Raw genomic sequence first — 26,149 nt, forward strand, 5'->3', positions numbered from 1 at the left:
TCTAGCAGTGATCTACAGGGCCTAGGGCTCTGGTCATTGCTGTTGCTATGGTAGCAGCGCTCAGGGCCCTTTTAAATCACTAGGCCCCGGGACAGCTGGTCCCTTTGCGCCCCCTCCATTGCTAGCCCTGGACATACCTGAATGGCATCTTGGAAAAAGAAAGATTGGTGTGTGGTTGTGTGTGATTTTTTTTTTTTTTTTTTTGCATTTAACAGCACCCCTTCGTTATAAAAATACTTTTCTCTCTTACCAAAGTATGGGCACTAGGCTTCTCCATTGCCCTGCACCCTGTGTAAGCATTTTCACACCAGAGCACATTGAGAGTACATATATAGAACATAAGAACGGCCGTATTGGGTCAGACCAAAGGTCCATCTAGCCCAGTATCCTGTCTGCCGACAGTGGCCAGTATCAGGTGCCCCAGAGAGGGTGGACCGAAGACAATGATCAAGCGATTTGTCTCCTGCCATCCCTCTCCAGCCTCTGACAAACAGAGGCCAAGGACACCATTTTATCCCCTGGCTAATAGCCTTTTATGGACCTAACCTCCATGAAATTATCTAGCTTCTCTTTAAACTCTGTTATAGTCCTAGCCTTCACAGCCTCCTCTGGCTGTGTAGAATGTAGAGTAAAATGGATATAATCTGCTCCTAAATCACAATTTACTTGCACTGTGTAGGGGTGTAAATGTCCACAGAAGGGACATGGCAATGGAGAAGATGTCCCTGTGTGCTATTTTCTGATAGCAGCAAGGAGGAATTAGTAAAATTACACCTGGCTGAGTGGCACTGATGAAATAACCAGCTCTTACCTAAGTCTAATGATGACTTCTCTGGAGCTCTCACAGTCTGGACCTTCTGCTCAGAATCCATTTGTATAAGGTCTGAGTTGTCTGTCTTCTTTCTGTGGGTTAAAGCCTTTAAGTTTTCTCCTCTTGATGCATTCTCAGGCTTCTTGGTCTTGCTTTGGGTTTGTAAGACAGGTTCACTCAGATCCAAGAGATCCAGACCAGTTGATAATACTATCAGAGATGCAAAATGTTAGAACTCTGTTGTTTGTGCTCGGTTTTAATTTATCTGAATTTGTTTTAATTGACTAATGCAAATTTGAGTTAAATTAAACACTTTTTGCATTTGACTGCAGTAGATGTTACAAGGTTATTGGGTTAGAACTATGATTAAGATTCTGAAAAGGGATTAGTAATTTTCTTTGGGTGACTCTGCTTTCTGGGTGCTAGTCCTGAGTAATCTATGAAAGGGCCTGATTTTCAGAAAGGGCTGAGAAGACTCTGAAAACGAGACCCTTTCAAAGTGTCCCAAGTTGGCAGCAGAAATCACTAGTCATTTTTGAAAGTTTAGTCCAGAGTTTCTAATTTGATCTGGTTGTCCCAGTATTATACAGCTCAGCTCTGAAAGAAGATTACAACCAGTCTCACCAATTATAAAGTACAGAAAGCAGTTAAAACCCGTCTGAGTACCAGCTGCTTATGACATTACTACCGTATTGTGCTCTTACTTGGGAGAAGATTGTAAACTGTGAATCAGCTTTAGCTTTACTTTATAGTTTGCGATCCTTTTGTGTTCCCAGGTAGATTTTCAAAGCTGCATGTAAGGAGTTCGCTAAATGACTTCCACTGATTCCAGCTAACTGCTTTGAAAACATTCCTTTCACGATCCTCCCAGTGAAAAATAACACTCTGAGACAATCCGTGAGACAATCCATGCTTGCCCTACTCAGGCAACTCATCCCGCAAAGTTTTGGGGACTGTTCATATGGGTAAGCCAAGGAGGGGTTGGCTGGCCCTGCATAGTTAGCATTAGAGGGAGGATATTTCAAAGCCATCTAGGAGATTTAGATACTTAGTTCCCACTAAATTTAAGAATAGAGTGGCATACAAATCCTTTAGATACCTCTGAAAATATCAGTCTAAAATGTGCTGAGTAATTAGTTTTTGGACAATCCAAGTAATTTACACTAAGCTAAACTGCTAATGATCTTATTAAAGAGCCACTGTCAACATAAAAATCTTATTTGTCTGAAATATTTTACCTATTTATTCACACAAATAACATATAACATTATTTAACAGGCATTAAGGAAAGCATATTTTTCTCTTTTTTCCTTTTTTTAAGTTTGCATTTTTGGCAGCAGTCTATACTCAGTTGCACAATTTTGCCTGTGGAGTTCGTCAAATTTCATTGTTGTTTATATGGATCTTCCACATAATGAAGGACGGAGTTTTATTTGCAAAAATAGGCAAATTTGACTGTAAAGCAAGAAAAGTGGCAGGGATATTTTGGGGCAGGCATAGCACTTACAATTTAATTTAAGAATTCATTTAAAAATAATGCTACCCCTTTAACTACCTGAAGTACCTATATTCATTACTCTAACCTATTTGTGCTAAAAGAAGAACAGTTATTCAGTTTCATTTAATTTAATGTTCCATTTTCCTATTGAAAGCTTCATATTGCTTTGGTGATTAGAAGTAATTAGAAGTAGAAATAATCCCCACTTCCAATAAAAGGGTTAGTGATTCTAACAGTTTGAGTTGGTATTATTTTTAATCTCATTTCACTGAAATCTTGAAGCTGCTAATTTTTCTGTATTGTCCTGCAATTTAACTCTTTTTAAAAAACCTGTATTTATCAATTCAGCAGTTCCATACCTAATAACTGCCATCAGTGCAAAAAGAAATACAAGAATTCCTCTGTTTTCAGTAGATTAATGGAAAGGGACAGCCTTATAGATCATTAAAAAAATGAGGCTATGTCTACACTGCAAGGTTTTTGCGCAAAAACCTGCTGAGTGTCCACACCTCAAATGCGCTTTTGCTCAAGTAAATCAGCAGTAAAACAGCAAAACAGAGGGCTTTTGCTGATGTAGGTAAACCTCCTTCTACGAGGCATAACTCCCTTTTGTGCTACAGCTATTGTGCAAGAAGGGAAATTTAGATGCTCCAAAGGGAAAAAGCACAAGTGCTCTGATGGCCATTCTGTGAATGGTCATCAGAGCTTTCTTGCACAAGAGCATCCATGCAGTATGGATGCTCTCCTGTGCAAAAAGCACATCACTTTTGTAATGTGCTTTGAGGTGTGGACGTGCTCTTGTGCAAGAAGTTTTTGCACAAAAACTCTTGTGGAAAAGGCTTCTTGTGCAAGAAGCCTGCAGTGTAGAAATAGCCCACGAGATTATGTGAAAGCAGTCCAATATTTTCAAAACGGTCTCAAAATATCATCTGAAATTATAATTAAGGACTATGTATTACATATTAAGCATCCTTTTGTCGTCTTAGATGTACAAGGATAAGCAGATACATTTCAGATTTCCAAAAGCCCATATGCTAAACTGACTGCATTCAAGGTAAACAGTTTTAATCCTCTAACTGCATATAACAAACTCCAAGGTGAAAGGAGGAAAGAAAGAAACAATTTCCCAGATGTTCGAAAGCATGGGTTGATAACTGAAGACACTTATAGTTCCTAATATTGTAGGTGCAGGTCAGGTTTGTAGGGTTTTCTTTAGTGCTGTTGACCAAGGTTTATTTTGTTACATCTGTAAGTTATCTGTACATTTTAGACGTTCTTTGTTGGTTTTGGCACATTTGTGGAAGGCAGCTCATATTAGATCAATCTCCCATTTTTTATGAAATATTGATTAATTTATAGTCACTACCATAGCATTCATCACCATGGTTTTCTACTACATCGGACAGGGAAACTTGGCTCTTCCTATTCATATGTAAGAAGGGTCTGAATCAATGCTTCCATTTCAGCCAGCTGGAATGGGAAAGAAATCCTCGGTGTGTTTATGTAAATACAGTTTCCCCTGCTTCACTTAGATATGTTAGGTATTTGGCTGTTCCAATGGTGTTTTACTCATTGCGATGAGGTGTTAGGTCACAAATTGTGTTAATACTAATTGCAATGTCTGAAATTATTAGGAGAATACAAAAGAAGAAAGTCTGTGCTTAACCTGGCACAACGGAGAGAAACATTCTCGGTTTAAAGAATGAGATTCTGGATGTGCGCATGTAAATACCATTCACTCATTTTGTTTAGGCCTGCTAGATATTCAACTGTTACAATGGGCAAAACACCATTCTAACAATTTTGGTTTTTGTGGGGTCACAAATTGTGTTAACACTAAATGTAGGAATTGAGATATGATCACTAATGCTTGAAATTATTGTGGGAATGCAGAAAAGTCAGACTGTGTTTAATTCAGCTCAAAGAAGAGAGACTATCAGTGTAAAGCACTTCGGATGGACACAGGTTCCCTTGGCAAAGCTCTGTGAAGTGAGAGAGACTCTGAATCAGCAGACTGCATGTCCTCCAGGCAGGAGCTGTAAAACTGGTTCAACTTGTTTCTCCCCCCTGTTCTAATGATAGAACTAGAACAGACTCCGTAAGGAGAATCTTTTATTATTTTATATTTACTCCAGTGGATGCTGGACTCTCTTGTGGCCGGATTGTGCTTTGAGCCAAGAACTGAAATCACTAGGTTTGGCCCAAAGCCAAACCCACCACAAGCCAGAGAAGATGCGATGAGCAGAGGCAGCATGATGAGCAGCCAGCAGAGTGGTGATGGAGAGGCGCAATGAGCGGCCAGCAGAGTGTCAGCAGCAAGGGTCGACAAATGGCCAGCAAAGCGGCAGCAGAGCGCATTGAGTTGGTGGATGGCGAGTGACCAGCAGTGTGAGCAAGATACCTCTTTACCTTCTGCCTCTCAAAATGGGAGGTGAACTCTGAAGATGCACCTCTGAACTCTGGGTCTGCTCTGACCAAGGGCAGCAACTGGTGAGTGGGGTGCATAGAAGGGGACATTTACATTGCTGGACTTGAGAGGAAAAGGACATTGCCCAACCTACTTGGGGTAGAACTGTTACTCATGATTTTGGTTATGAACTCTGTGATGTTTTCCCGAATTAACGCCACGTTACTTTTCTCCCCTTTTATTAAAGATTTCTTTTCTATACTCAAGACTTCATGCTTGCGAGTGAGGAAGCATTGCCTCTCAGAGGGGACCAGGGATGTTGTGTGAATTTCCCAGTTTACTAGGTGGAGGCTCGACTTAGTTCTGTGTTGGATGGATGGAGAGGAATCCCTAGATATTAAACCCGGCTCTGGCTGCCGCTGGTGCTACCTGATAGAAGGGTTACGCATAAAATACATTGCAAAATTACTGTGCTGAAACCTTGGGTGAGGCTTCTGCCTTTCAGTTAATTGCATTTGGTTTATTTAGTAATGATATTCATATAAGCATGGGCTTAGATTTGGCTAATATTTTCTTGAGCATGTGTAAGAAAGAAGTGAAGGTATGCTGGGAATTCAGCATAAATGATGTATAGTTATCTTCAATATTTTCAAAGGTATTACAAAGACATCAGCAATACTTCAGCTGAAATCCCTTCCTATTATGCAGAATCTCCTGCAATATATTGGGCTTGGAAGAGTTCATACAGCCCATCAGCACACATTGTAGCATAGCCTTTTTTGATGACACCAAGGGTATGTAGTCTTAACCAGTGACTTAGGAAGGATTCTTTGTCATTTATTATGTTTGTACCTACCATAGTAGAGCCCAACCTGGTTGTGTCCTCTAGATGCTAGCATTTTAAATAATTATCATGCCTTAATCCTGAATGTCGTTACTTTTGATGGCGTAGTTTCAGACTCAGCATTATTTCAGCAACCTTTACAATTCAGTTTTCCAAAGCGCAGGATGAAGTCTTCGGTGATTGTTTTTTTTTTTCATCTTTTAAGTCTTGATCAGGGAATTCATTTCTGACTTTGGAATTCTAAAAGTGTTTGGGGTATGATGTGATCAATATCATAACTGAGCAGGGAAGTACCAACAAGGGAAGGTGGAAGATAATGAAAACAAGAAATATCCTGGAAGAGGCCACATGTCCATTGCTGGTGACTTGTTGAAAGAATCTGACATGATGAAATAGGAGGTGTAGCTCTGAAGTGGCCTTCTTTCATGGTGCATTATTGTAATATCATTGCCAGTCCTGCTTATAGGGAGCATTTTTTCCCTTCACAGCTGTTAAAATATAGTCAGGCAAACTGTCAGCCCAGCTAGCATATAAATACATGTACAGATGTGTGCCTAATTTGTAAGCATAATTGCCTTCACTGCATTTGAAAATTAGGTTACTACAAACACAAATATATCAGTTACCCGGCTGGGCATACAAAGTAGTATTGTGTACACAAATTCTATGCATGTTTCAGGTTGCAACTGGCAAGTACCATCCAGCTGAAACTTTTTCAATGTGCAGAATTAATTCATAAATAGTAGCCAAAGCAAAATGTATAAGCACAAATTAGCATTCTCCACTTGGCTATTCAATGGCTTGTAACAAGACACGCTGTTTTATAAAATATGGTAGTGGTGTTGACTACATTGTCCCTCAGATAAATTTATTTTGGTTAGCCTTTATACAATGCAAGTGGCTTATTACCTCTGACCATGCCACAGAATAGCAACACCAAAATCTCAAAAGCCTATCCTGCCAGACAGTATACTTTTCTCCATTTTGAGTGCTTTCAGGATTACCTTGTCATTTTTATTACTTGCCTTATCTTATTGAAACACAAGACAAATAAGAAATGTACTACATTCTTTCAATAGCAAAGCTCCGGAGCTCAGCTTTAAGTTTTCTGCTATTTTCCCAGTGGGAAGAGGATAACATTTTAGTATTTCTCATGCCACCCCTCCCAAGTGCTCAAAGTCTATAAGTAATAAAGAATTAGTGGCAGGAAGGCGAGTGTGATTTTGAGAAGCAGAAATGGAGTAATATTTGGCTCATGCTTTTCATCAAGCAACTTTATACCTAAAGCTCCACTGTGGCCAATAAAGTAGGGAAGTAAAACAGCATTCTTGCATTTAGTGCAAATGCTGGGGTGGGGTAAAGGGCGGACTTATACAAGAAGAGATTTCAATGATAATTAGCTTTCCAAATGAATTTAACAGCAGTAGCACAGGTATTAGGCAGAATACTATCCACCAGAAATTTTGCCACAATTTAGACAAAGATGAATATTTTTTGTTATTAACTGAAATTTACTCCAGCAGAGCATAGTTGGTGGCTTCCAGCTAAGCATGAACTGCTACAGCTCAAAGTAGGGCTGTAACAGACTCATATCTTTGATAGATCAGGCACAGACAGGGACCTGTAACACATACTCACTAATGGGGTTACAAAAGTGCTCTGGGTTTGCGAAGAATCTTACTTCACAACTGGAATGACCATATTCATTACAAAAGCCTTCAAGACTTCATTATAGATTAAATGAACTTTGTAGAAGTAAGATAATATCTAGACAAAGCCCGGGGCCATTACTTAAGCCTTTATCAAAAACCATCAACTCTAAATTAAGGAAGTTTGGAAAAAACAAGAACTAGATTACTCCTGGGGGCATTTTGCATGGAAAAAGTAAAAATTATGCACCAAAATTACAAAGTCTGTGCACAGTATTCTAAAATTCTGCAAATGCTGTCAAAATAACACTACATGATCATGCAGTTTAAATTATTTTGTTAATATATTTCAAAATACCTGTCAGCAAATATGTCTGTAATAATACAGACTCCCACAAAAATTCCTGAGTAGAGAGTCGAAGAAACCCTTATGACAACTCAGTTCCTGATTTTCTGCTCCCATCACACCCCAGGCTCAGCCAGGGGGCAAATACCTACAACCAGTGTTCCCTCTAAGCTGGGGGGCAGCACAGCTTCAGAGGTGATTAATCAACCCAACCCCCCCCCCCCCCCGTCAGTCAGCTAGCTCCCTACAGTGAGCCCTGAGCCTCTGACTGGGCGGGGCTGATTAGTCACCTGTGATGTTGTGCTGCCATGCAGCTTAGAGGGAACACTGCCCACAACCCTTCCTTCGCAGAGTCTATCTTTAGGGGGCCCCCTCCAGCCAATACACCTGAATTCCATCCTTCCCAGAGCCCAGCGGTCAGACCTCCCTCCCCACCTTGCCTGGACTCCCATTCTCCTCTCTCCTCCCCCCAACCCCTAGAGCCCAGGGTTCCAAAAGGAGAAACAGCCTGATGCTCAGTCAGAGGCTTGCAGTGTTTTCTGCACACTGCCCTCTCCTTCCTTCAGGGCATACTGGGAACTGCAGCTGCCAGCCTGGCAGTGCCAGGAACCATCTAGCTCCCTCTCCCACTTCCCAGCACTGTCTATTTGCAAGCTGGGTTCTGCTGAGTCCAGTAGCTACATTAGAATGGCCATAACTGGGTCAGACCAAAGGGTCTCTATAGCCCAGTATCCTGGCTTTTGACAGTGGCCAATGCCTGGTACCCCAGAGGGAATGAACAGAACAGGGAATCATCAAGTGATCCTGCTCCATCGCCATTCCAAGCTTCTGACAAACAGAAGCTAGTGATGCCATTTCTACCCATCCCAGCTAATAAACACTGAAGCACCTATCCTCCATGAATGGATCTATCCTCCACTGCAGCCCACTTCTGTGGGGGAAAGGAAATTCTACGTGTACAATGTTCATTTCTGAAAAATTCTGCATTGTGTGGTGGTGTAGAGTTCCCCCGGGAGCACTAGATGTAACCCAAACATGGTTACATTTTTGCAAAACAACATTGAGGCCGAGGAATTACCAAACCAAAACCACTTTCCCAATGGACTAAAATCAGAACCACTTATCTCAGCCCTCTGAACCTTTGGTATAATTTAAGACCTGAATCTGAACAACCCAATGTTTAAGTTTTGATTTTGTAAAACCAAAGCCTAATCAACAAAGTTTTGCAACTCCCAGATTAGTCCATTTGTAACGTACTATCAACTCAGTTTTGTAAATATATCAATGTATCTTGTTTGATTTAAGAATAAGAAACAAATATGTTACCATAAATATAGCATAATTAAGAAAAAATGAAAAATATTTCTCTTCCATTAAAGCGGGATGATAACGAAAATTAATTACCAGCTGTATTTGATGTTACTGGCCTTGCAATGGCTTCTGGTTTAGTTTCACAGAGAAAGTCATCAATGGAGGGGCTCAGGAGGGGTCTGCTTTCTTGTTGCTCATTCACTAGCTGGCAACAGAAAAACACAAAGGTCAAAGAACTTTGTTGAGATGCAGAATCTAAAGAAATAAAAATGCATCCTTACACCAGAATGTGAACAATTTCTACTTATGGGAGAAAAGAGAGACTCGAGTGATTGTCACCATTTTCTAAGGTCCATGCGCTTTGGGTTTGAACATATACTTTTAATTACTGAATGTCTTAAAATTATGCTCAAATTTAATAAGCTTTATGGCAGTAAAGTACCAAGATGATTCTTATATAGCAATTGTTTACATGCTAGTGACTATGGGCCAAATGAGTGAATGCCTAGTGGCATGAATGAATGAATTTCACTTTTTATATCATCTGGATGGGAATGACCAGTAAATGTTGACCGTTGGTGGTGTATGGGGGGGGCATCCTTTTCCCACTAATAACTCACTCATGCAGAACTTTAACATGATTTATATTAGAAAATATGCATTACTGTATTCAATATAACCTGTTACATGAGACACTTTTGTGGAATGCAAGAACATATGAATGACATAGGGCAAACTGTTTATTAATCTTTTGAATTGGTTTTTGGCTGTGTAGGGTTTAAATCTACTTTGGGTTTTGAACTATTCAGTGCTGTAATTTTTACAGCATTAGTTTGGTGTTTTTTAAGGGAGATTCAATTCAGATTTTCTGCTTGCCAAAGATCAACCTGGGCTACAGCAAAAATTGGGGATAAAAGAATTCAGTTATTGCCCCGGAGCTGCAATTGACTCTTTGCTGTTCTTTTTGCGGCATCATGGCATCTGCAGAAACAACTGGATGCCCTTTTGTTGGTATGCATTCACTTTATTTTATCGTTAAGAATGTTTTCTCCTCTGCTCTTTTTATCTCAGTCTCTTTCTTCCCCATTTTCATCCTCCCCTTTTGCTCTCCCCTTTTTCTATTCTCCCTTTTCCAAATTTTTTATTAAGTGGCACATGAACCCCACAACACTTTGAACATGAGTTGAACTTTCAAGCCCAGGATGTTTGAATGGTTTTGAATTGGCTCAAAGGCATTTTCTCATCCCTGTATGACCTCTGTCAACAGCCATCTTAAGAGTTAGTGTCTATTAAATAATGTATAAAATACACTCTGATGTGCGTCAGCACGTACCCAGGACAACAGAATCTCAAATTATTGAGGGCAGCAGAACTGCTCAGTTTCACTGTTCTTATAAGGTTTGATTCTACACCCCTAGCATGCTCAGCAGCTTGCAAGACAAAGTACTTCATACAGTGACAAACTGGAGATGGAGAAATATGCGGAGGAGCATGTCCATTTTTGTGAAGAGTCAAATTTTCCAAGTGGCCCTTATGTGAGCATGTATGTTTGGCATGTGCACCCACTGATATGATCAGCATCCTACATTTGTGCACTCTAGGTAGACTTTCACAAGCACAGGAGTTGGTGAGATGAGTGCTCAATTTGTGTGTGCCAATGGATGCATGAGGAATTTTAGAAGCTGGTTTGAAAATTTGGCAATAGCATAGATTCCCATGCACACGAATCCTGGTACCTATATAGTCAAACTATAAGTGCACCTTACAAGAGACTTAATCACTGCTTTTCATAAGTGTTTTCCATTGAGTATATAATTTGGAATTTAGGGATTACAGTGTAATGGCACATTCAGCCCTTTTGATGCACGTATAGTAATTTGGTAATTTTAGTGAATGCCTGCATTTGATCTATAAACTGCATTTATTGCAGATGCAGGGGTCTTTAGTGGTGGATCCGTCAGCACTCATAGATTTGAGAGCTAAATTTCCACCAAATATTGTTGGTGTGTCAGACATGTTGGTACTTAACATGTCTCTTTGTATTGTACGTTCCACTTGTAATTTTAAGTTTCAGTAGGTATTATATGATTCTACTCATTTTAGTGGGAGGGGTAAATCAGTTGGATTCTTAGGTGATGTTTGTCCAAACTAACATTAGTATTTTCAGGCTCTCCTTCTTTGTAATGATCTAAAAGAATTCATCTCTCATGATCATCAAGTAGGCCTTTATCCTTTTTTCCATCTTGCATTTAAGGATTCCATTGTAGGATCATGCATCAGCAAGAACTCTTCTTCCAGGATTTTGCAATGTTGAAGATATATGTCCTGATGAAGAAAAGCTCACCCAGCAGGTTGTCAAAGCTTCTGAGTCAGTGGGATCTTCCAAGGTGTGTTTGTGACATGCTAGAGTTCTTAGAAAACTCCTATAGAATTTGTTAGGAATGAAACTCTAGATTTCTTTAAAAAAACGATAGGATTTAATAGCAAATGCTAATATTTCTGTAACTTTTTAACTATCGCATAGAATAGGATCAGTTTAAAATATGATTACAGTCTCTGGAACTTTACCTTACAGGGATATATGGAAGGTAAAGGAAGGATGGGGATATTGAGGGTCATGGGAATGGAGAGAGTCAGGATTGTCAGTTGAGGTGGGGGGGATCTGCTAGTCTATTGGAGGAGCATAGGTTAACAGAAGAGCAGGTCAAGTCTGAGGAGTAGTGAAGGGAGGATGGCAGTAGAAATTTGGGGAAGCGATTATGTCAGTGTTGGGGAGAAGAGGGAGGATTCGAGTCTGAATGGATCTGAATCTCTCATATGGATTCAGGTGTGGTTTGGAGATGATAAAAGATGGGAGATTTGGGGGGTTTCCCCCATAGCTGTCTGGTTCCCACTCTCCAAGTCATTTCTTTTTTATGTTGTTCTGACCACAAACCAACTGTCATTCATGAGGATGATATTAGTGATGGAGGGGCAGCTCAGAAGCCCCTTGTTAAAATTCTGCCACCAAAATGCAGACTTAAGATTGTCTCCCCTACCATTGTCCTCTGAAATTTGTATGCTTCCAGCAAATGCAATTGATCTAACTCGGGGTGGGCAATAATTTTTGACCGGGGGGCGGGGAGGAAGGAAGACTCCAAGAATTTGGGAAGTGGCTGAGGGACGCACTCTTCCAAGATATTAATGGAGGAAGTGTGGGGTCTGGGATGGAGGTTGCATACAGAAGGGAGCTTGGGGTAAGGGATTGGGGTGCAGGAGGGAGTGTGGGGTCTGAGAGGGAGTTTGGGTGAAGGAGGTGGTTGTGACCTGGGGCAGTGGACTGGGGTACACGGGTTTGTGTTGCGACCTAAGACAGGAAGGGGTTGTGACCTAGAGCAGGGGATTGGGTTGCTGGGATTTAGTATGTGAGGGTATTTCTACACTACCACCCTAGTTCGAACTAGGGTGGTTAATGTAGGCAACCGAAGTTGCAAATGAAGACTAGGATTTGAATTTCCCGGGCTTCATTTGCATATTGCCGGGCGCCGCCGTTTTTAAATGTCAGCTAGTTCAGACTCCGTGCCCGCGGCTACACGCGGCACGGACTAGGTAGTTCGGATTAGGCTTCCTATTCCGAACTACCGTTACTCCTCGTAGAACGAGGTGTACCGGTAGTTCGGAATAGGAAGCCTAATCCGAACTACCTAGTCCGAACTAGCGGACATTTAAAAATGGCGGCGCCTGGCAATATGCAAATGAAGCCTGGGAAATTCAAATCCTGGGCTTCATTTGCAACTTCGGTTGCCTAAATTAACCACCCTAGTTCAAACTAGGGTGGTAGTGTAGATATACCCTGACTTAGAGTAAGAGGGGATTGTGACTAAGGGTAGTGGGTTAGGGTACAGGAAGGAGTGCAGGGGTTTTGGTTGTGACCTAGGGAAGGGGATTGGGGTGCAGAAGTTTGAGTTGTGACCTAGGACATGAGGAGATAGTGATGTGGGACAGGTGATTGGAGTGCTGGATTTGAGAGGGGATAAGGGTGCAGGAGGGGGGTAAGGGTTTGGGTATGTGGAGGTGAGGGGCAGAGGGTTGGAGAAGGGAGAGGCTGGGGTGCTAGAGGCAGACTCTGGCCAGGAAACTTACCTGGGTAACTCCCAGCCAGCAGCCCAGCACATTTTTGAAGCAGCCTCCCTGCCTGCCCCGTCCCCCGCACAGGCTGCAGGGCCAAGTGCGTGTGTGAATAACTACAAGCTGGAAGGGGCTTGGTGCTTTGTGGCTGCTTCGTGGCTGCCTGTTGTTCAAACAGGCAGCTCCCATTGGTTGGTTTCTGGACAGAAACCGCCCAATGGAATTGTGCTCGGGGCAGGAGAGAGCCTGAAGCCTTCCCTCCACACACACGACGCTGGTCTCACAATTTTGAAAGAGAAACTTCTGGCAGCTACTTGTCTGACTGGTGTGGGGGTGGGGTGAGGCGAGGCAAGCAAGGAGTCTGCCTGTGGTTCCCCACTGTTTCTGCAGGCTGGATCTAGTGGCTTAGAGGGGCAGATCTGTCCTACAGGCTGTATTTTGCCTAGGCCTGATCTAACTGTTTGCCAAGTAGTGTTGCCTCCCATCTAGCATTTTTATTTTGTTGGGAAAAACAAATCGGTCTTTCATCTTCTTGCCCTTTCCCTCTGAGATACATACACTAATTTCCTTAAGGGCTAAAATCTTATGGGAAGCTTCTTATAATAAAGGCTGCTCCTTTGATTAACCTTCAATGGAAAGGTCTGTGTTCAAAACAGTCTAGAGAACATAACCATGATACGTGTCTACTAATTCTTTCACCATAATAAACACAGAGTACATATGTTCTAGTAAAACAACATATCAGCAATACAGTAATGATTTTGCAGTTGAGGAAGGTATTTCATGACACTTAAGGAATCCCATATGCTGACTCCTTTGCCTCAATAAACTGGTATGGGGTAGACATCTGACTATCCTGAGAAGTATACCATGCTGTTTGCTAACATCCCTCACTCACATTTTGATTATTTATTATGCATTCCATTACTGCCACAGGGTTGTGCCAAATTCAGCACTGGGTGTAACTCTGAAGTCAGTGGAAGTTGTTCAGGCATGAATTTGGCCCTGTTTTCTGAAACATTCGTATCCATAGTAAAGTATTAATGATAATTTATGGTTCTCCAGCAGCTTCTGAGGCTTCAGAATACTTGAATATATTAATGAACTAAGCCTCATACCACCATTGAAATAGAGGTAGAGAAGTATTGCCCCAACAGTGTAGATGAGAAAATTGAGGAAATGAGAAATTAAGTGAGTTGATCAAGGTCCTGCCACAAATTGTGGCTGCACAGGAAGTATAACCCAGAACTTCTGAATTCCATTCCTGTGCTTTAACAACTAGATAATGCACTCTTATTATACTGCAGTATTATAGGATAAAAGGGGATAGTATAATCCATTCCAGTATTATATATTTGCCAGTAATGCAAAAACTACATTTCTAGAGCAGTGTGTAATCATTAATTGATTTCCGAATCCCAGCCCAGCTAGTGGGTGCCACAAATTCAGTGTCTCTGACAGCTACATTTTGCTTTCCAAAATCTCATTTATTTGAAACATAGTCCTAATTGAAAGATATCTACAAATCTGTCTAGGTAAATACTTCCTTATTAACTTCACATTGGAGGAGGCTTGACAATAGCTCAAAATATCACTTCTAAACTGAAATGAATTTCATGTTCGTTTATCTGACTTGTATCAGACACTAGACTAGAAAAACTTATTTTTCCTCTTGCAAGAAATTATTTTCCCCCAAATGTGCTTTCTTTTATTATTTCACTCTCATAATCATGACTGAGGATGTGGATATTTATATTTTTGGAGAGAGATTGAGTGGTACAAATGTCTATCTGGAGGCAGATATAGCCCCTCTCATATACTATAATTTACTTATCTTTAGCTCTGATCTGAGATGAGATATTAGTCTTTCTAAAGAGAGTCTAGGTCCCTGATGTGGAGCTTTTGCCTTTTTCTAATCCATTATGGGCTAGCAACTGTATATGCTCCCATTCAGTATAAAGCTTATACAGTTTCATAGCGCACACATGGAATCCGCAGGTCTCCATTTTATGTCATGCTATCATTCACCACATTCAGATACCCTTGCCAATCTTTCTATACTAACTGCCATACTTTCCAGCAAGACTTTGGCTTGTAGGGCTTGGAGAACTGCTGTGTTTTGTGCCATCATTCCCATCTGCAAGTACACACTAATATTTTATATAGCTACCAAGCACTTTTATTGAATTCCCTGCTTTCCAATTTTCTATTACTAGTAATTGTTACTACGTGATAGTTCTTCCTGACTCTAGACCCTCTCACTCCCTGACTTCCTATACTTTTCCTTTTGATAATCTTCTTCACCCTTAACTTCAGCTTTACTCTATCTGACCGAGGAGCACGTTGATGCCAATGGTAGAAGGCATGGGGTGCAGAGGATTACACAAGGATTCCTTGGGTCAGATATGTGCATATTATTTCACCAAAGAGTAGCATGTGAAGTCTCTACTGAGAGCCAGTAGTCATTGTAATCATTGCAAAATGTATATGCTGATAATATTTAAGGGTACGTCTAAGCTGTAGGCTAAAGTTGAGTTAAGATATGCAAATTCAGCTACGTTAATTGCGTAGCTAAAGTCGAAGTAGCTAAACTCGACTTTTGGCACTGTCTACCCAGCAGGAAGTCGAAGGAAGAACATTCTTCCTTCGACTTCCCTTACTCCTCGTGAAATGAGGGTTACAGAAGTTGGAGTAAGAAGCCCATTATTTCGGAATTATTTCGAAATAATGGGCTTGCTGTGTGGACGCACACTCTGTTATTTCAAAATACAGTAAAAACTGTGTTATCCGGCATGCTCAGGGATTAGGGTGTTCTGGTTATCTAAAAATTCCGGTTATCTGAGGGTTGCCGGCCAGATCAAAGTGCCACGCGGACATGCCCAGCCCCTGGCCAGCTGGATCAAAGCGCTGCATGGCTGCATCAAGCCCCCGGCTGGCCGGACCAAAGCGCCGCACTGTGTGGCCGCGCCAAGCTCCTGGCCGGCCGGACCAAAGTGCCGCAACCCCTGGGGGAAACATCTGCAACCCCCACTGTTTTCTGAAACCACAGGCTTCAGAAAGGCTAACGGTTAGTAGATTGGTGATTTGTATTGGCCTAATAGGAAACTTGCCAGTTTCTAAAGTTTTCTGGATTGTTAAATGCCGGAGAGCGCAGGTTTTACTGTAACATGAGTTATTTCAAAATAAGTGTGCAGTGTAGACATAGCCTAAGAGTTTGTGTCTGTATACTGATATAGATGCTTAAAGTCTTGGAATTAAGACAGGTCAGAAGGTGATACTTTTGAAGGGTTCCTTTTATCTATCTCCTTGTCTGGCCATTGGTGTATTGTATGTCTCACAATGAATGCCAATTTGGATACTTGGCCAAGGCTAAATAAGAAACTGTGAATTCTACAATAAAGGAAGCCTATAGGATGAAACAGACAGGAGGAGGTGCACTGTTTATGAATAGACGTAGATCTTGTGTATTTTGTGTTACAAGAAAACACACAGTATCTTTCACTTAGGAGGCAACTGACATTAAAAAAGTGTCTCATGTCTGTTGGAATATTTGCTTAATTAAATCTAGACTTTAGAATGCATGTTACCATTGGTTTCTAATACTTCTACTTGCTACTATTTGAATCTCCATTTTGTTAAATAAAGAAGTATGTTTACAGTGAAATTACATATAAATGCTGTGTGTTGAGTGGAGCAGTGGCGTGAGGTACTGTGGAAATTGATAAGCTGTGGAAATTGTTTCTTTGGAGGCAGTGATTCTGGAATTGCAAGTGTCCAGTGGACCGGTTTTGGGCATCCAGAGAGATGCTTGGAAAGGTGGGGTGTGTCAATTTGTAGTAGCAAGGGGATCTGAGACTCTTAGGAGAGGACTTGTGTTGCCTATGGCAGGTGGAGCTTGGGAGCTGACCTATGGCAGGCAAGATGAGGCTTCCTCATGTTAAGGGCAAGCAGCAGCGAAGTGCCTCTCAACCTCGGAAGCAACACTCTTCGGGTATATCTACACAGCAGCGTAATTCCAGAATAATGGATATTATTCCGAAATAACAAAGAGCATGTCTATATAGAAAGCCTTTATTTTGAAATAATATCGAGCTGGAGGACTTGTTCCTCTGACTCATGGTAACCCTAATTTTATGAGGCATAAGGGAAGTCGAAGGAAGCGTGTTCTTTCTTCAACTTCCTGATATGTAGACAGCGCCAAAAGCCGAATTAAGCTATTTCAACTTCAGCTACGCAATTGATGTAGCTGAAGTTGCATAGCTTAATTCGACTTTAGCCCCCTCCTCGTCCCATATTTCCCTGCAATTACTCCTCCCTGCAAACAGGGGCTGCTTTGAGCTGCGATTACAGAGCAGCCAGATGGCTTCTCGGCTTCCCACCTGGTTGCTTTCTGGTCCTGACTCCTGCTTCTCGCTTGCAGCCCTCAGGGAACTCTCAACAGTGTGAGTGCTGGTTGAGGAAGGAGAGGAGTTTCTTGCTGCCAGAGTAGGTGTGAGGCTGATGGAGGGTGAAAGGGTGCGGCTGAGGGCAGACAGGGTCTAGTAGGATTGGGCAGGGGGAGTGAACTGGGTAAGATAGGACCTGAATATGGCTGGATGAACGGGGGACACTAATGTGGGGCAGGGCAAGAGAGATTGCCATAACACCCACATATACTAGCTGCCATCAATTCACCCAGACAATCCGCAGGCCACCCCCACTACCAAGCCCTGGCTGCCCCTACCCCCCCCCCACACTCAGTACATCTCTCTCATCCTGCAGTGGTACCCAGCCCAGATTTACCCCAGCAGTCCCATGTAGACTGCTCCTGCTCTCCCGCTCCCAACAAAGCCTCATCTAGAGGCTTATCCTATAAAGACACCCCCTTAGATGCATTCCACTAGCTCTCCGAAGACTCCCCCAGTTACTCTTGGCTCCTTCCCAAGCCCAGGGAATACTTGCTGTACCCATTTAGGGGGACTTGGTGAGGCGACTGAGGGTACGGCTAGACTGCGAGGATCTATCGGAAAAAGATATGCAAAATGCGCTCTGCATTTTGCGTAGCTTTTTCTGATACTTTTGTCAGAAGAGGCTTTTCTGAAATTTGGCCAAACTGGGCCAAATTTGGGAAGAACCCCATCTTTCGAAAGCCCCCTTCTTCCTCGTGGAACGAGGAATACAGGGCTTCCGAAAGAGCGTGTTTGCTCTGCCGCAAAAAAAAAAGCAGAAGAGCAAACGCATTCTCTGGACACGGCAGAGTTTTTTTCAGGATACCAGAGGTATCCCCCAAAAACCCCGCAGTCTAGCCGTACCCTGAGTGAAGGATCATTGCTGATTGGAAATGTTACATAGGGTACGTCTACACTGCACTGTAGCTTAAAATAAGATATGCAATTGGAGCTATGCAAATTGCATATCTTATTTTTATGCTATTTTGAAATAGCTTATTTTGTCATTGTCTACACAGAGCCAAATTTAGAAATAAAGCACTATTCCAAAATGACCCTTACTCTTCATAGAACGAGGCTTATAGGGACGTCGGAATAATGAGCCTGAAATAATGGGCTTGCTGTTAGGACCCGGGATAGCAATTTCGGGATACTCCGGTATCCCAAAATAGCGTTGCAGTGTAGACACGCTTGTACTGAGCTATAGAAAACTGTCAGCTATGCTGCCTCCTAAAATATTGCCAGTTCTGTTTTTTTCTGTAGCCTGTGGTTCTTGCTTTTGATTTAGGATACTCTTGTGAGTCAAGTGGCATCAGACTTATATTTTACTGTTCCTGATGAGAATGTAAAGGTGGCAGGACCTAGTAAATCAAAACAATTGACTTTGCTTTGGTTACACGGTACAGTTTACTGATACTATAATAAAAAGAGTTTAAAAACATCCAGGAAGCAACCAAACAAAACATGGGCATGATAGGGCTCCGTTTGCTGAGGAAATTCTCATATATATGAGTGCCTTGTAGATAGGCTTGTAAGTAGATGAACCATGGGAGAGTCTCATATTCACAGATAAATTACCAGTGTAAAGATCAGCTTCTTATCAGCAATTACATGTTTACAGGTAGAAATGACATTTAACCTGCACAATCAATAGCAGTGGCTTCTAATATCTTATTTACTATATTCCTCAAACAACCAGAATTACAACACAGCTGAAAGATCCCAAAAATGATGGCTGCCCAAGGGGTTAAACGTTGAGATCTGACCCCTCTCTAGTTATGTTGGCATCTGGCTTTAGGTGGTTTCTGCATTGGAGTTTTTTTTTCTTTTTCTAGATGAATAGATGCATTCTGCTTCCTTTCAAAATGTTTTATATCAATATGAATTATACTTTCTTCCATTTCTTCTCTTTTTATTCAGTGCTGTGACTTAATTGTAGAGCTTTGCACTTTCCAGAGAAAAAAATTAAAACGCTGGAGGAGGTGTTTTTCTTCTCTAATGAGTTTATATACTCCAGAGAACACTTACTGAAATATCTGCTATATTTACTTGGGAACGCTTAACTATGCTGTTGACAAAGCTTGTGCTTTCTTTAAATTTGGACCATGTTCTTTTCTTCAAACTTTCCAGTACTCATTTATGTAAACTGAGCAAAGATGAAGCCAGCTTCCTTTCATAGTTCCTTAAATTTCCTACACTGCTTGAGATGATTCTTTGTGCCAGCAATGGTGTTTAGAACCTATGTTTGTGAACACTGCAAATGTTCTGTTTAGAGACTGCTCTCCTTAAAGAAGATGAGTCACTTTGTGAATTACAGCAAGGGTTCTCACACATTTTCATCACCTGAACCACATCTAAATAGAGATTAATTCCCCTCTCTTTCACAACTGCACAGATTTACCTCTTCCTTTTAGTAATCCTAGAGCATCCCAGAGGCAAGTACAGCAATTGCTTATAAAATATTAGGGAAGTATTTAATTTATTTAGACTCATTTGATGTGAGTCAGCAGCTGGAAATGATGAGATCCAGCATCATAGAGTCAGTAAGCTTTCTAGAAATACCTGCAAACACTCAGGCTATGTCTACACTGCACAGTTATTTCGGAATAAGCTATTCCAGAATAGTTATTCTGAAATAGCTTATTTCAAAATAGCACATCTACATTAGGAAAGCCTGCCTCAGACTAATTTTGAGGCTCCCCTGCAATGTAGATGTGCTATTTTGAAATAAGCTATCTCGATTTAGAGCCCCAGGAGGAATAACTTAGAATGGCCCTAGTGAGGGGCTATTTCGAAATAGCAGCAGTGGAGCTTCTACACACACCTTATTTCGAAATAGCTATTTTGGAATAGGCATTATTCTTCGTAGAATGAGGTTTACAGAAGCTGAAATAAGCCATCCGTTATTTTGAAATTATTTCAAAATAACGGAATGGCTGTGTAGACGCTCACATCATTATTTCAGAATAACAGCCATTATTCCGAAATAACTTTGCTGTGTAGACACACCCTCAGTGTCTCATCAGTGGCACAAAGATGAATTTGAGAACTTTTGTGTTAGAGGCTTATACAGCTCTGTGGACTGCCTCAGATGGATATGAGATAGAATCAAGTATCCATTCAGAGCAATGATACAGTGGAATTGAAGATTATTTCTTGGGGTGAATCCTTCTACTCGTTAGATCTATATGATGTGCAACCACTGAACCAGTATGAAGAATGTGAAGATGGACAAGAGAGGACTAAACCATACCAAAAATTCCTACTACAGAATGTACCTTTTGTAATGATCAGACAATAATGGCCAATCTTCAGCTGTACTTAAAACCCTCGAAAGTCAAGATCCCAAATAACGAAAGTCTTTTGAATTTAAACCATACCCCCTTGCAGTATTTTGGCTGTGCACATATACAGATCAAAGAGAGACTGTCCACTCATAGTATTTAGATGCTTTGATTCAGTTCCATCTTTAGAAGCTGAAGAGCATTTATTCACTGGGTACAAACAAAAATAGAACATACCAAAGCAGTTGATAGAATGTCTTTGAAACAAATACTTTGTCTCTAAACACTAAAATGACCTTTCAGCTCATCAAAGGATTGACTGTTTTTCCTACCAATTATTTTTCTAAAAAGGCAACATTTCCTTAATTTCTATTTTCAGCAAATCAGAGTATATTGGCCTTTTCAATAGGGCCACTTTACACTGCCTTGGTTATGTAAACAAAAGACAGGCCTATGCAGCACTTTAAAGACTAACAAGATGGTTTATTAGGTGATGAGCTTTCATGGGCTAGACCCACTTCCTCAGATCAAATTGTGGAAGAAAATTGGCATGACCATATATACCAAAGGGATACAATACCAAAAAAAAAAGTGTATTCCTTTGGTATATATGGTCATGCCAATTTTCTTCCACAATTTGATCTGAGGAAGTGGGTCTGGCCCACGAAAGCTAATTATCTAATAAATCATCTTGTCAGTCTTTAAAGTGCTGCATAGTCCTGTCTTTTGTTTCAGCAAGACCAGACTAACACAGCTACTACTGTGGTTATGTAAAAGCACCTTAAAACGGATGCAAATTATACCACTTTAAGAACACTATGCACAGCCAGAATGGTGTGGAGGGTCTTTGGTGTAAATAAGAATCTGGCATACATTGCTGGGGGAACCCTTACAGCAAAAAGCACAGACGGTATAGTCATAAATTAAACCCGGTTCAACAATTGCCATTATCTCAGAATTTTCTATGGAATGGATCATCTCATCTGCTGCACTTTTTGCAATACAGGGCCAGAAAAGCAGAGGTACTCAACTCACCATTTTCCTGACCCCTGTGTTATCAGTTACATCAGTGAAAAGTGGGTTTTAAACACGACTGTTCCAATGTGGTGCCATTTTACCCCCAATTTTCATAGTGCTCTGGCATAAAGGACTAGCCATGTAAATCTGGCCCATGGATGCTAGGCTTCCATGGAGACTAACAATATTTTAAATAAATAAATAAATAAATGCTTCCATGGGAAATGAGGTGTCATAGAAATAACAAGAGTCTAGTTCTTCCATCTGTATGTCATTGTGTACTGTAGAGGCCATGTATTCTTAGAGGTTTCAGGGCCCAATTCAAAGCCCACTGAAACCATGGTGAGCCTTTCCATTGACTCCAATGTACCTTGCATCAGATCCTCATTTCAGAGATTCTTAACCCTACCAAAGTTCAGGAATATTAGGATACAGTTTTTTTTTTTTTTTTTTTTTTTTTTGGTTCAGGTTTATTTGCAATGGTGGAGTTTGTTTTGGGGAAGGAAGGAGGCTGGTCTGTGTAGGAGACTGAGCATAAATCTGACATTTTTATGTAATGGAATGAAGCTATGTAGATTTCCAGCTGTTTTTTAAGGCTCTAAAAGGCTGCAGATTGTTTTCTTCTGGATCTGTCACAATGTTGCAAGTGCATTCCTTAAACACAGGTACTTTTATCCCTGTACCCATACTAGTCCACATACGGAATTTTTAATCCTGTATCTATCACAGTAATTTCACCATGGGCAGAATAGCTGGTTCCTTCCCCCACCCATAGGGCTGGAGTAGTCCCTGCAGCATAGGGACTGAAATGAGAGGTGCTGAGCATGCTGCCTTCCCCCCCCCCCCCTTGAAGTGATATCCATTATATACAGTGTTTACAGTTTGGTTCAATGTCTCTCAGCACCCCCACTATGAAAACTGAGGGGCAAGGATACTGGACCAGTGTGTGCTAAAAATAAAAGAAGATAGGTCTTAATTTGGTTTCTATAGTAATGTAATAGCATCTATAGAAATTACTGTACAAACCCATAGAACTAGATTCTCCACTATCTTATGCCTTGTGTTGTCATCTATACCTGAGTAAAATGAGTGTAAAGTATAGCATTTATAGAAGTATTGATCACAGAATGAATAGAAACTATCCTTTTTAAGGGTTTTCTTTTTAACCATCCTATAGAATTCTATAGTAGGAATATGATTTTTCATATTTTTGTAGGGTTATCATAGAAGCTAAGAGAAGGGTTGTCATTTTCTATTAAGTTGTACAGACCCTCACCATAAGGGATATGTCTTTGCACAGGTATTGGCAATAGAAATGGTCATTTTGCTAATTTGAAAGTTTTCTGTAGGTCTTTCTGCTTGCACCATGCAATTCGGGTGACCAGTAGCACAGTGCAAATAGCAATTTAGAAATAAGAACTATTCAAAGCAATAGCCATAGTAAATCGTTTGCAATAACCTACAGACTGAATTATGTTTGCATAAAGTATTTATTTAAAACAAATCAACAAATAAATCTGTAAAAATGGGTTCCTATTCACAGATAATTCTTAAGCAGAAAAGGGACTAATATATTGTTTGCTGCGTATAGCTTTCTCAGACCTTTTTATGGCCATGAAATAACAGTAAGGACATTTTAAAATGTAATTATTTTGTTTCATAACATTCTATTTTTATCTCTTCCTTTTTTATGAAATGGAGTCCCATACAAAGATATATTATAAATGATTTTAAATGCTCATTATTTCCCTTGGTAATGTAAAATTAAGTTATGTGACAGAAAAATCTGTTTAATTTGTGATGGAAAAGTCTGTAACTTTAGGCAGGCAGCCAATTTATGAGTTTTAAACTGTTGTCAAGGCAACATTTTTTATGATTCTCATGACAATTTTCTGGCTGAAATCATACATACATGTCTAAAATGATAATACTAAAATAAGTTTAATAGCATTTATTTTAGCGATACAAAGTCTGGATCAGTTAATATTTAAGGCTAGCATACGTGCATATTTTGTTTTCACATTTTAAAATTATATAGCTAATGCTATGTGACGTACACTATATGAAGTAGAATTACTGATTTTAACTTTTGCCATTCTACATAGTACCTGTATTAATAATGTGTATTTAAATATTTCCATAACTATATGCTTTACTTTGTACAAGGGGTGCTACAAATCATTCTGCAAATCTACAAGGTAAGAAATTAATCAGAGGTCATCCATAACAGCTGGGATTGCTCAGATTTGAAATAGGAAACTATGATTATGGGCTAGATTTTTCCTGGTGAGCCATGTACACACACCTGAAAGACTACCAGTGAAAGTCTGAACCTACAGTTAGAGTCCTGGACAGATACAAAATTTTGTATCTGCATCTATATCTATAACCATAAAAATGAGCCACGGATTATCCACATTACATTTATTTGCTAGTCAGTGAATTTCCTCAGTGAATAATTCTAGATTTGTAGATTGTTCAGGAACATGATTGTGACTATTTAGAAATTGCATTGTATTGATTAATCATGTGGTATCGACTCTGTTTCCTGAATGGGTTAATTAAGCTGCTGATTGAGTAAAGCACTTACAGTAGCCCTCAAAGCCCTTAGGCATGTACTTAACTTGTTCCCTATTCAGCAAAACACCTCATCACATTCTTAATATTAAGCACATGCGGAAGTGCTTTGCTGAATCAGGGCCTAAATCTCTTAATGAGGTAGAATGAATTGTGAGTCTAGGGTTGCCAGATGGTTTAACCAAAATACCGAACACCCCCCCTTCCCCCGCCCGGAAAAAAAAAAAAACCACCAGGAAAAAAATTCTGTTGAGGGGGGGGGGAAAAAAGGGGGAGACCAAAGTTATTGAGCCCCCCCCAAAAAAGGACCCCGACAGTAGTTATTAAGCACTAAATAAATAAATAATCAGCATAGCCCCTTTAAGAAGAGGCTTTTTAGCTGGCAGCCATTTTGTTTTTCTTCCCAGTCACAAGACAAGCCTCTGCAGAACCAGGTAAACAGGAGATCCGGGGGGCCCAGCGAGAGGTCCGGGGGAGGGCCAGGGGCTGGGCCCAGTTGCTGAGTGTGTCGTAGGGTTGCCAGGTGTCCGGTATTTTTGCCTCCTAGCAGGGAAAAAAAATCAGAAAATAACGGATGTTTTAGGTGTTTGGTATTTTCTGAATTTTTTTACTGGACAGCAGGTGAAAATACTGGACTGTCTGGGTCAATACCAGACACCTGGCAACCCTATGTGAGTCTGACAGTCAATTGTATAATTCATAATGTGTCTTTGATAAATATTTGAGTGTAAAATAAACTTTTCATGGTTATCTTGCTAGTAAATAATTCACAAGTGCTCAAATGTTTCGAAAAGGTGAACACACCAAACTTACAAAGAGAATCAAATAGAAATTTACTTTTGAATTAATATGAATATTCATAAATAACTTTCTCCATTATTCAGTCAGCTGCAGTCAGTAATATATGATTTTCTGTAAATATATTACATTTCTATTTCTCCCCTTTTTCTTGTTTCCATCAATAACAAATGCACTTTAAAAATATTTGTCTCTTTTCTCTTTGAAACTTCTTACCACAAGAAAGTAATATAAAATGGACACACATTGTATCCAGTCACATTAACACTGAAACTCTCTGCCTTGATACTTGATATATTAAAAATCTGGCAACTTCTGAATGCCTTCCTTTGCTGATTAGGGGACCTGCACTGAAAAAATGGAGATGAATACTCACAGAAAATGGAGACTGAATAGACCTGTTAAATCATCTAGTGTATCATACTGTTTATTTAATGTTCAGATGATGGGCCAGATTTACAGTTGGCCAGATCTGTGCTTATATTTGATTGTGTAATTTATGGTCAAGTAATATTTGCTGTATTCGTGAATTTGGAAAATATTTCAAATGTATAATGATTATTTCTTTCTACAAATAGGGGTGCATCTGCACTGCACCATTATTCTGGAATAACAGCCGTCATTCCAGAAAAAACAATACTAGCATCCACACAGCAATTGCGTTATTTCAAAAGAAAATCAAAATAACTGAGGGCTTTTTCCAACATTGGTAAACCTCATTCCACCAGGAATAACACCTCTTCTGAAAAAGCTCTTTCAGAAGAGAGTGTGTGTGGATGATCCACTGCTGCTATGTCAAAATAGATCCTCACCAGGATCATTCTAAGTTATTCCTCCCCAGTGCCTCCTGGGGCTCTAAGTCAAGATAGCACGTCCACATTAGGAGAGCTGCCTCGGTCTAATTTAGAGGCTTCCCTGTAGTGTGGGTGCTCTTTGTCAAATAAGCTATTCTGGAAGATATCTTCTGGAATAGCTTTTTCCGAAATGAGGTTGCAGCGTAGATGTACCCTAGGTGTCACTTCATCCCAGGAGATGTTGGACAGGAGCATAAAATAATTGAATGTGAATTTGTC

General features: G+C 40.4%; 1 protein-coding gene across 1 annotated transcript in view; it reads right to left on the reverse strand.

Moving 5' to 3' along the window:
- Positions 1–26,149, reverse strand: part of PEX5L (peroxisomal biogenesis factor 5 like) — a 79,671-nt gene that overhangs the window by 50,827 nt on the left and 2,695 nt on the right. The window contains exons 2-3 of the mRNA XM_075938036.1: positions 8,960–9,071; positions 812–1,021 (exon numbers count right to left, since the gene is read on the reverse strand). Coding sequence (XP_075794151.1) covers positions 812–1,021; positions 8,960–9,071 — 322 coding nt within the window. The remainder of the gene's footprint in view (positions 1–811; positions 1,022–8,959; positions 9,072–26,149) is intronic.

Source organism: Pelodiscus sinensis, chromosome 10 (genome assembly GCF_049634645.1).
Source record: "Pelodiscus sinensis isolate JC-2024 chromosome 10, ASM4963464v1, whole genome shotgun sequence".
NCBI classification, from domain to species: Eukaryota; Metazoa; Chordata; order Testudines; family Trionychidae; genus Pelodiscus; species Pelodiscus sinensis.